Source organism: Nesoenas mayeri, assembly GCF_963082525.1.
Source record: "Nesoenas mayeri genome assembly, chromosome: 25".
In the NCBI taxonomy this organism is placed as follows: Eukaryota; Metazoa; Chordata; class Aves; order Columbiformes; family Columbidae; genus Nesoenas; species Nesoenas mayeri.
The window spans coordinates 1858548-1869907 of NC_137549.1; the positions used below are offsets into that span (position 1 = coordinate 1858548).

Here is an 11360-nt window from a genome sequence, read left to right on the forward strand (position 1 = left end):
CAGTCTGCTCCCCACTGCCCTCAGCTCATCGGCTCCTGGCTGGACTGGGCTTGCACAGCATTTCCAGCTGCTTTGAGGGAGCAGATCAAAGCCCAGAGGGGCTGGATGGTCTGGAGAGCAGAGCTGGAGTCCAGCACCTTCTCCTCTCTGGGGTACCACACTGTGGGACCTTCCAGCTCCCCTCGCCCTGGTGACTCCCTCTCATCTCCTGAAACTGCCACAGGTGCGCGACCACATCCTACACTTGATTTTTGGAGATCCCTCCCAACGTTCCTGCAGTGCCCTCGTCCTGTTTGCATCACAGGATCTGCCACATCTCCCCGCTTCGTCCAGCTGTGGGTGGGTGATAAGAGCCTGCGGCACCCCTGGGTGCTCAGAGCCCTCCTGGGTCAGCAGCACCATGTGCACCTCCAGCCCGGTGGGATGTCACCTGGGGACACCAGCCCCAGGGCACGGGCCATGCTCTGGGTGTCCAGGCCCCATACAGTGATGAGGGAAGATGTTGGGCTCCTTTCAGCTGCTGCTCGCCCAGATTTGTCTGGCTGCGCGTGGGGTTCAGGGTGATGTTGGCAGGGCATGTGTTGCTTTGATGGCTTAACTGGTGAACGGGGGACAGCAGGTGCTGGGCTTTGCACCCCACCACTCTCTTCACCAGGCAGCTTTTTATGTGCCCAGGGGTGATGGCCTCACCCGTCACTGTAGGGGGCTTGGTAGGTGACACCTGCTCTGCTCTGTCACTTCACTCTGGGAAGGACTCCACTGGAAGGAGCACAAAATGAAGTGCAGTGCAAGGGAACTTGCTGCTGGGTGGTTCTGCTGCCTGGTGCTGGGGACAGGAGCCTGGGAGCACAGGACTTGGTTAGTGCTAGAATTAGGTTATGATTGGAATCGATCTTAAGCCTATCTTTCCAACCAAAATGATTCTATTATTCTATGGCTGGGGACAGACCGGCTCGGCAGGAACTGTTCAGTCAGGGTCCACTGTCACATGGTGGCATTGCATGGCACAGTGGGGGCTGCTGAACACCCCGTCTGCAGGGTCACCCAGTGACAAAGTTAAACATGTACCCCCCATCCCCACAGTCACAGCGTGCAGCTGTACCCACATATAGGACCTTTCCACCCACGGCACCAGCAGCCGCGTCCTCTGGTCCTGCATGACTGACAGAGGCAGGACGTCAGTAGTTCCAGCACATGTGGAACTCTCTGGCTTCACGTGCACATTTGCAGATGCCTGTAGCAGTGGCACGGCCCCTGTGTCTGCCTGGTACCCCTGCCCGGAACCCGGACCCTCTGACCCCCGCATGGGTCCCCCACTCCCAGACAGTCCAGCCTGATGCTCACTGCAAAAACACAACGCTCACACCCCCATCCACAGGCACCGCACAGCCATGCACACCCCAGACCCTCTCCCACTTGGTCCTGGGGACTCCGACTCTCCAGCCAGCCAAGTGCACTGAACAGCTCTGATTCACCCAGGACCAGGCCCTTTTATACCAATTTTTACCTGTTCCCCTCCTTGTCCTCCCTAATTCGCTTCCCCTGCACAAACCTTTAACTGTTCTCATACTTCCACTGAAGCCCCAGTATCTGGGACCCCCAGCATTGCATCCTGGTTATTGCAAAAGCCAGGCTGGCCCTCCCTGAAGTGCTGCCCACAGGTTTGTGAGAGCCCACTGATTAGCACAGTGATGAGGTTGGTTTATTATCCTTATCTCTGCTATCAGCTGTTGGCCAAATCTGTGCCTCTGAATGCTTCACTGATTGCCTCCCTCTTCCTTGTCGTCCCTTTTGACAAGGTCCCAGGCCAGGTCCCTTTGCCCCAGCCGATGCTCTCACCTCCTGCCTGCCCCACGCTCCCGGCTGGAGACAGGAGGGTGCAGGACCCCCAAGGGCTGACAACCTGGGGGAGCTGCCTTGGTGACACATCCCAGGGCAGCAGCTTTCCCTCATCAAACCATCGACTATGGCCTCGCCTCTTGGCTGAGGAGAGGGAATTGCTTTTAATTAAGCTGGACTTCGATCCCACACCCGCTCCGTCTCTGGGTGCGAATCCTGGCTCCATCACCTCCTTCAGTCCTGAGTTACCTCCCTCGATCCCAGCTCTGCCACCCCCTTCCCACTGCTGACAGTGGGCTTCTCCCAGGGATGAGCAAACTGCTGCCCATATCCATGTCCTCCTCAGTCCGATATCCATGCCCTCCAAAGCCCAATATCCATTCTCTTTTCAGTCCCATATCCAGCCCCTTCCCAGTCCAATATCCATCCCCTCCCCAGTCCAATATCCATTCTCTTTTCACTCCCATATCCATCCGCTCCCCAGACCAATATCCATTCCCTCCTCAGTCCAATATCCAGCCCCTCCCAAGTCCAATATCCATTCTCGTTTCAGTCCAATACCCAGCCCCTCTCCAGTCCCATATCCAGCCCCTCCCCAGTCCAATATCCAGCCCCTCCCCAGCCCGTGCGGCCCCGGGAGGAGGCTGCTGCACCATCCGCAGCTGCACCAGGTGCTTGCGGCAGGGACGTGCAGGTGGACGCTGCCAGAAGAACACTTCTGGAGCAAAAGCATTGCCCCAAACCCTCCAGATCACTCTAGTGGCTTTCATTTTTGAGCGGAGGCAGCTCAGAAGGAAATGAGTGAGACACTGGGACACAGAGGGACGTTTTTGTTTGGTTTTTGACAGGGAAATGCACAGCTCAGATGGGTGAACCCCAGACACTCCGGTGACAGCCGAGCAGCTCCTGCCCCATGAGAGATCTCGGTTCCTCCAGGTAAGCGGCATCTCTTGCAAAGCTGCAGATTGAAATTGCTTTCTGCCCTCTGCCAAAATTCATTGTGGTTTTCACTGCTTGTTAACAAATGTGAAATTAAGTCAGCAAGTGATAAGAGGTTACAGCGGGTTCAGAGCAGGGCCAGGTCCCATCCTGTCTGAGTTTTGAATTAGAGTTCTGCTTATTTTGCTTTCCCTGCTCTGAGAAATCCGTGCGGTGGCAGGGGATGTGCTACCGAGCCCTGAATTTGTCCCAGAGGACGAGTGTGTGACAACAGCTCCACGTGCATTTGGTCTGGGCTTCCCCTTCTCATCCTGCACGTTTCCATCACTTTCTCAAGTCTGGATAACATAAGCAAGGGCTTGTATTAAAACACCTGTCGCTTTGTCAGGGAATTAGAGGCGATGTTGCAGCTCATCCTTTTTTCTCCATGGGAAATTCCTGCAACATTTTATCCTGGTCGGATACTTTGTATGTAAAGCACCAAGCAAAGTCAGGCTGATGATGGAAAATCAAATTCAACCTTCGGCATCTGAGTCTCTTCCCGAGCCATTATAAAAAGGGGCTCCAAGCAGTAATAAACTCCTTTAAAAGTGAAATCTGCCTTTTATTCCATTCCCTTGTTTCTCCTTCTTTCATCCCTTCCCTCTGTTTCCGTGTCTCCAGGCTGTGCTCCAGTGAAGATGACGCTCTCCAGTTTCCACTCCTGCTTCTCTCTGCTGGTTTTTATCGTTTATGGTTTAGTTTTCCAAGTCCACGAGCTGCACTCAGGTAGGCGTCCTCTGGTTTTGCTGATCCCTGGGGTGTTGCTTCCAGTCTCAGTATCTTCCTGGCTACCAACGCAAAGGAAAAAGCCTTGAACAACATCTGGTTTAAAAAATATTCTGGGCTCTTTTTCTGTCAGATCGCTGACCTGAAGCTGCCCTGGCAAAGGGATGCAACACAACTGTTGTCTTGAAAGTTGATTTCCTTTTGTTTTTCTTCAACCAGAAAATACTTTCTCTGTGCGTTGAGTGTCCAGCTTATTAATAAGCATTTCTTTTTAAATTTCCAAAGATGCCCAGAGCACCTGATACATTTTTCATTTCTGCTGTAATAGGTGCAAATAGCTGAGGATCTTTGAGTTGTATCTGTACTCAAATTCTCTCCTTTCTCCAACCACCCACCCAGAAACCTTCCAGGCACTTCTTTCCTTCTTCATCCTGCTTTCTCCCCACCCTGAGCAGCCCAGGAGGCACTTGTCCCCTTGAGAACAAATTCTCTTAAAAGAGATATTCTTTAAAAAGATCTGAAGAACTCTGGCGGTAGCGCAGGACAGGGAATCATGTTCTGCACAGCTGGGATCCCTCTCCCAGCCCCTCAATGGCTCATCCCCCAGCACAGTGACACTCCAACACAGTGACACGGCACGTGGCACACGAACCGTCTGGAGCAGCAGCTGCTGTTTTTCTGGCCTCGGTCACCGCTGCAAACTGATGGTTATTTCTTCTTCCTTTGGGGTTTTCTCCCAGCTCCGCTCAAAGTGATGGGACCCCCCGGCCCCATCACCGTGGCCATGGGCAAGGACGCGGTGCTGCCCTGCCGCTTCTCCCCTGCGCAGAGCATGCAAGACATGGAGGTGACCTGGTTTCGGGAGCAGCTCGTGCCCTTTGTGCATCGCTACAAGGGGGGCCGGGACCAGAACGGGAATCAGATGCTGGAATACGTAGGGCGCACAGAGCTGTGGAAGGACGGACTCGCCATGGGCAGCGTGAACTTGAAAATATTTGATGTCCAGCTGTCTGACAGAGGGAATTACACCTGCTTTGTTGACAATGGCTCAGACTATGATGAGGCTGTGGTGGAGCTGAAGGTGACAGGTCAGTTGTCTGTGTCTCTGGTGCCTCTAATTTCCTTGCTTTTACTAAGAGCTCTTCTTCCCTGTCCTCCCCAGCAGCAATTTCAGGTCAGTGCTTAGGAAATACGGTTTAATTAAGTCCCATGGTTGAAAATACCAAGAATGTCTCATAGAAGTAAAATTGCTTACCAAGTGGCCGTCAAGAACTTGTGAGATACTCTATCCGTTTCAGAGGTGTTCTTGACATTGTTTTCTTCATATAAGTGGATGTAAGAAAAAATTTGGCATTGAGTAATGTAACAAGAACATCTTGGTTGGTGCTTCTTTATGCTAATATGCAGAGCTGTAGGTTATTTTGATGCAGTAGCAGCCTCCAGAGCAGATCTTGGAGTTACGTGAAAAACACTGCAAGAATCATAGAATCACTGAAAGTTTTGGGTTGTAAGGCACCTTGCCAGCTCCCCCAGTGCCCCCCCTGCCATGAGCAGGGACATCTTCACCAGCTTAGGTTGGTCAGAGCCCCGTCCAGCCTGGCCTGGGATGTTTCCAGGGATGGTTCATCCACCACCTCTCTGGCCAACCTGGGCCAGGCTCTCACCACCCTCAGGGCAACAATTCCTTCCTCATGTCCAGCCTGAATCTCCCTCCTTTAGTTTAAACCATCACCCCTTGTCCTATCACAACAGGCCCTGCTCAAAAGTATCTCCCCATCTTTCTTATCAGACCCTTTTACGCACTGAAAGGCCACACTAAGGTCTCCCTGGAGCTTCTCTTCTCCAGCTGAACATCCCAGCTCTCTCAGCAGAGCTGTTCCAGCCTCAGATCATTTCAGTGGTTCCTCCTGTCCCTCTCCAGCAGGTCCATGCCCTGTGTAAATGAAATGTCTTGACCACATGTCACACTTGTCTTAAACCAAACCCTGGGACGTGCCAGTGTCCACGTCCATCCCTTGTCAGGCAGAGGGACAGCCAGGCCACCCCGTTCCCATGGGATCACTGGGTGTCTGTGTCCCCGCAGCCAGCGGCTCTGTCCCGCTCGTCGCGCTGGAGCGGTACCAGGACGGGGGGATCCGGGTGTCCTGTCGCTCGGCCGGCTGGTACCCGCGGCCCCAGGTGCTGTGGCGAGATCCCCACGGGCAGCATCTCCCATCCCTCTCGGAAAGCGTCACCCAGGACCAGAGCAGCCTCTTTGCGGTGGAAAGCAGCATCATCCTCACCAGGGGCACGAAGCAGAACGTCTCCTGCTGGGTCCGACATGACCTGGACGGCCAAGAACGGGGATCAGAGTTTTACATCTCAGGTGAGGGGGGATGAGGGTATTGCCCCATTATCGCTGCCCATGGGGCTGCACTGGGGACGTGTCACTGGCAGAAAATCTCAGGTGCATTTGTCAGGCTCCGTGTTTGGTGCATCCAGTGTTTTCTGCAACCCGCAGCTTTCTTTTTCTCACACAAGAAGAAAGCATGATTTAATTAGAAATAATTAGTCTAGAAACCCATTTTTCTTTAAAACATCCCCCACAATGTATGCAGACAAAACAGCATCAATCACAGGCAAGTGTGAAATCGTACAAATAGAGTTCTTTGTTTTTTAATTTGATATTTGTTCACCTTGTGGAGTACATTCAGGAGATGATTCTCACCCTTGATGGGATTCAGACCTGGGATGCGCTTGTATAACAGAGAAATGAGCTATTTCCCATTGCTGCTTGTGCAGTGACCCAACCTCTTTGGGGATTTTATTTTTCAGATCCCTTTTTCCATAATGCCCATCCTTTGACAATTGCTCTGGGCATCGTCTCGGTTGCTGTGGTTGTTCTCCTTATTTTCGCTGTTTATCTATTTAAAATTAAAGGTACGGTCCTGGTGCAGTGTGGGTGAACAGGTGGGTTTGGGAAATGTCAGGATGGTCCCAGAGTCTTGTCTCGGTGTCTGGGACACACGTGTGGTGCCATGTGCTTAAAGACTCAGGGATTTGCTTTCTGGAAAGAAAAGAAAGGTTGTTTTTCCAAGAAAAAGATAGCAAAGAAGGATGTGGATATTAAAGAAGCATGAGGGGGACTATGCCCCACCCAGGGTGGATTCTTCTTACAGAAATGGAGCAATTATTTGCCAGACCCTGCAAAAGAAACCCCAAAACCTTGCACGTTGAGGGCCTGGCAGGGCTCGTCTCCTTGTGGAAGACAAATACTACAGAGGAATAAAGGACATTGAAATCCTTGATTTCTTATCAGAAGGAGCTGGCTGGTGGGTCGCTCAGGCACCGCAGCACTGCCAGACCCCGGTGGCTGTAACTCCTTCTGTGGCTTGACCAGAGCTCTTTGGATGGGATGATCTTCTCAATTATTTACATTTCTTTCTTTCCTTCACAGGAAAGCATGAGGATCAAATAGGTAAGCTTTACCTTTTATTTCCTAGACACACTGCAGAATTCCCTCAAATGGGAGAATTCATGTGGATGTGGGGGCGGGAAATTGTTTGGTTAATGGCTATGGAAAATTGTTAACTCAGTGTATGAAATTATGCAATGGTGGTGTCATTTTAAGGAAAATCATTGCTGAATCAAAAAAAGCATGAACAGCTGTTGTACCAGCAGTGAATTTTGCTTTTCAAAGGGCTCTCAAGGTTCTTCCCAAAGCTGGTAGAAGCTCTGGGGAAGCACATGTCATTTGACAAGGGCTTCAGCTGTGTCTCAGCACTAACAAAACCTTTCCCAAAACCCCGAGCAGGATGGTTCCGTAGCCCTGAAGGAGAAGTGCAGCCCCGTGCTCCTCCCTGGTCCGTGCAAACCTGCCCCTTCCCCGCTGCCCTGGAGCTGCAGCCCTGGCTGGACTCTGCCCGAGGCGGCTCCGGGGAGGGTGGCCAAGAGCTCCAAGAGTCGTGAGCAGAAAGACCTTGGGGAGCTCCTGGGCTGCAGCTTTTCCATCAGGAGCGATTTCAGCCTCCTCCCCACCCCAACCAGTGTATCGGTGAACAAGGAACGGGCTTTGGTGGTGATGCTCTGTTCTGCTTTTGTTTTTCAGCCACGCGAGACGCAGCACTGCGTAAGTCCCGCTCCCCGTCTTCCCGGGGAAATCCTCTCTGAAAGCTTTCAGACTTTGTTATCCATCCTCTCACTCTGTCCAAATGTTCTTCTTTCAGTAGACACTTTACTTCTCCCTCCCTGACACCCTAACCATGTGAAAATTTACCCTGAAAAGTCATTAGGGATTTTTCCCTGAGTGGCTGTCATTGCTTTTAACATTCACACCTTTTTAATATAGTGAAATAGAACTGAAAACATTATTGTTTTCCAGGATTTACAGAAACCTAGGCTGTTGAGAATTCTATTCTAAGAATGTAGATTGTTTGCTTACCAAGAAATAATAATAATACTAATTAAAAAAAAAAAAATTGTAGATATCATATAAGTTTCCTTGAAGCTCATAGAATTGCCAAGAAAGATCTTTGGCTATTAAAAGTGAGCTCTTGCTAAACTGGTACCAATACAGGCGGAAGGGGGAAATAAATCCAGGCCCAGCTCACTCAGGAATCATGAGCATCCTTGTGACCAGGGTGTAAATCAGCAAATCTGCCCCCTTTGTCACAGCCTCTGCTCCCCTGGGTGGGGGGATCCTGGGGAAGGGGATTGCAAAGAATAACTTGTGTTTCTCTTTGTTGCTCAGGGTACCGTGTTGCAGAAATCGGTGAGTCTCCTATTCCTTACAAAGGATTTTTCACAGAGTCTGTAGAGGGTGGTGGGGTTTTGTGTTTCCTTTTCACTGTTAAAGTGCAAAGTGCACTAAAAAGTGGTTGGAAGGTCAGGCAGGTGGTACTTAGTGTGGGGCGGGGAAAGGAGAGAGTGAATTTGAGTCAGACAATTAAAGGTGATTGAGGATGGTTTTGCCAAGTGTTTGCAGAAGCCCCCTCCTGCCCATGCAGATAGTTATAGGTGAGGTTATATTTCAATCAATATCCCACACCCATTTGTGCTGATTTATCTTCTTTTTCAGAGAAACAAGCTGAAGAACTTGGTGAGTACCATTCTCCTTCCTACATGGGAGACTTTTCCACTGCGCAATTTCCTCACCTGAGTTTTGAAACTTTTCCCTGATTTTGGATTTACTTTAGGAAAGAAAAAGGTAGCAAATACCAAACCCATTTCAGAAACATTATTTTCATTTGTTCTCTATGTTTTTTTAAGGTATTCCCTGTGATACTTCTATCCTAAGAAGAAAGTCATTTCACTTTTCAAAGAAAGTAGAAACAGCCCATAAATAGTCAGGACAGTTTTGAAGCTCTGTGCTGTGACATGACTTTCACAAATACAGCAACAATTCTGAAAATGTGCAACTGCACTGGTCTTTCAGTATTCTGAGCTAATCCAGCGCAACTGTGTTCAGATTATCTCTCAAAGGTGATTTTCTTTTTCTGATTTGTTTTTATTTTTTTTTTTTTTATTTTTTATTTTTTTTTTTTAAGCATGGACAAGTTATGCAGTGCCCATGGAAAAAGGTAAAGTTTGGTCTCTTGGGACTGCTGAAGCATCCTTCCTGCTTTAATCTCCCTTCTGGTATTTCCTCTGCCGCACGATGCTGCTGGGACCATGGATGCTTCTGCCAGGCGTCACTGTCCAGGAGGGCGGGTAACACTCAGACCTCTTGTTAGTTTGGTGCATGTCCCAGTTTCAGACCAGTCTGGAGAGTCCTGGTCCTCAGTGCACAGAGCTGGTCACACTTTAGACATGGGGGCTTCTTCAGTCTGGAGGAGCTGGGTCTCTTGAGCTTGAAGAAGAGGAGACTGAGAGGCAACCCCATTAATGTTTATAGATATGTAAAGGGTGAGTGTCAGGAGGATGAAGCCAGGCTCTTCTCGGTGACAACCAATGATAAGACAAGGGGAAAATCGTATAAACTGGAACACAGAGGGTTCACTGAAATATGAGAAGAAACTTCTCCATGGTGAGGGTGGCAGAGCCTGGCCCAGGCTGCCCAGGGGTTTGTGGAGTCTCCTTCTCTGCAGACATTCCAACCCGCCTGGACACCTTCCTGTGTAACCTCATCTGGGTGTTCCTGCTCCATGGGGGGATTGCACTGGATGAGCTTTCCAGGTCCCTTCAACCCCTGACATGCTGTGATTCTGCATGATTCATTCTGGAGCTCTGCTGGTATCCTCTTCCCTCTCTGCTCAATGTCATCTCTCTGCTTCATTTTCTGCTCCTTGCACTAAAATTGTCGCCTTGTGCAGCTTCCCATGCCACAGTCTGCTAGCTATTGCTTGCACTCTTTCTCTTCCTTGTGCAGCCCCAGCAAAGCTCTTTCCTGGGGTGAGCTCTGCCCTGATGTGTTGACTCCATCTCTCCTGCAGTGAAGGTGGTTCTGGATTCAGACACAGCCCACTGCAGACTTGTCCTGTCTGATGACTGCAGAAGTGTGAGACAAGAAGGGAAGCTGCAGGACATCCCTGACAACCCCAAGAGATTTGACTTTTGGCGCTGTGTGTTGGGTCGTGAAGGCTTCACCTCAGGGAGATGCTACTGGGAGGTGGAGGTGGACAACAGAGGAGGATGGGCTGTGGGCGTGTGTAGAGAAGATGTGAAAAGGAAGGGTGAGATTATATTGAAACCAGAGGAGGGTTTCTGGGTAGTGGGGCAGTGGGAAGGGCACTACCAGGCTCTCACATCTCTTGATCGCACTTCCCTTTCTGAAATCCAGAATCCCAAGCGGATCCGGGTGTTTCTGAATTATGAAGAGGGGCGAGTGTCATTTTTTGGTGTTAATGAGAACATGCACATCTTCACGTTCCAAGAGACATCATTTGAGGGGAAAACAGTCTACCCTTGGTTCTGGCTGTGGTCTGGGACACTGCTCAGAATGTGTCCTTGATGAAGGGGAGGGAGCAAGGGAAGGTTTCCTAGGGGACCTCAGCCATTCACACTCACAGCAGGTTTTACGTTGGAAGGAAGTGCTGGAGGTTTCTGCTGCAGCCACCTGCTCCCAGCAGGGCTGCCCTCAAGTGCCTGAGGTGTCTTTGAACCTCGTTCAGCTGAGTTGTGTAGGATGTACAAGGGTGGAGATCTCGTTATGTCTCTGGACCGCTGGCTGGTGCTGCACTTCTCTCAGGGGGAAGAATTAGCCCTTTGTGTTTGAACAGAGTTTCCCCAGTTGCAGCTCCTGACTGTCGCCTTTCATCCCCGCTCTCCACCAGTTGAACACACTCTCACTGAACACACTCCCGCAGCAGGGATCGCTTTCTGAATGTACAGAATAAAGTTACTTCAGTGGGATTTGTCTGTGTGTCAGCACCAAATGTCTGTGTCCAAGGTGTTGCCTCCACCTCCTTTTAACCTGTGAGGGGTGTCAGGGACTTTTGAGAAAATGGTTCACTGCATCCTACAGGAGACAATGAAGGCATCTATGTCAGTGGGTCTGTGCATGGCTGTGAGTGTCCCCAGCACAAGCCCAGGTGACGAGCTCACCTGTGACCAGGAGACACCTGACACTGGGAAGTGGATGCCCCCTTATAACTCTGAGTAGTATGAAGGAGACACAGAATGTCCTATATGGGCTGAAATGAAGCTGGAGAAACCACAATTTTGCATGGAGAAAGGCATCTCGTCCGCATGGGGGTGGCCCCTGCTGCCAGGGCTCTGAACAGACACTTGTTAGACATTTGTGTCCCTAAAGAAGATGGGTGGGAAGGTGAAGATACAGATTGTGCTTTCTGCATGGGAGAAGGCACACCGTGCTCCTCAGGCCACGGGACATGTGA

At 50.4% G+C, this 11360-nt stretch overlaps 1 protein-coding gene across 1 annotated transcript; it reads left to right on the top strand.

Annotated features, from left to right (window-relative positions):
* Positions 1-3458: 3458 nt before the first annotated feature.
* Positions 3459-10474, top strand: LOC308049482 (butyrophilin subfamily 1 member A1-like; the record flags this gene model as incomplete). Its single annotated transcript, XM_080359164.1, has 7 exons — positions 3459-3546; positions 4287-4634; positions 5630-5911; positions 6361-6465; positions 8276-8296; positions 8603-8623; positions 9957-10474. 7 exons carry the CDS (start codon positions 3459-3461, stop codon positions 10472-10474), a joined length of 1383 nt encoding a protein of 460 aa, XP_080215290.1.
* Positions 10475-11360: the final 886 nt, after the last annotated feature.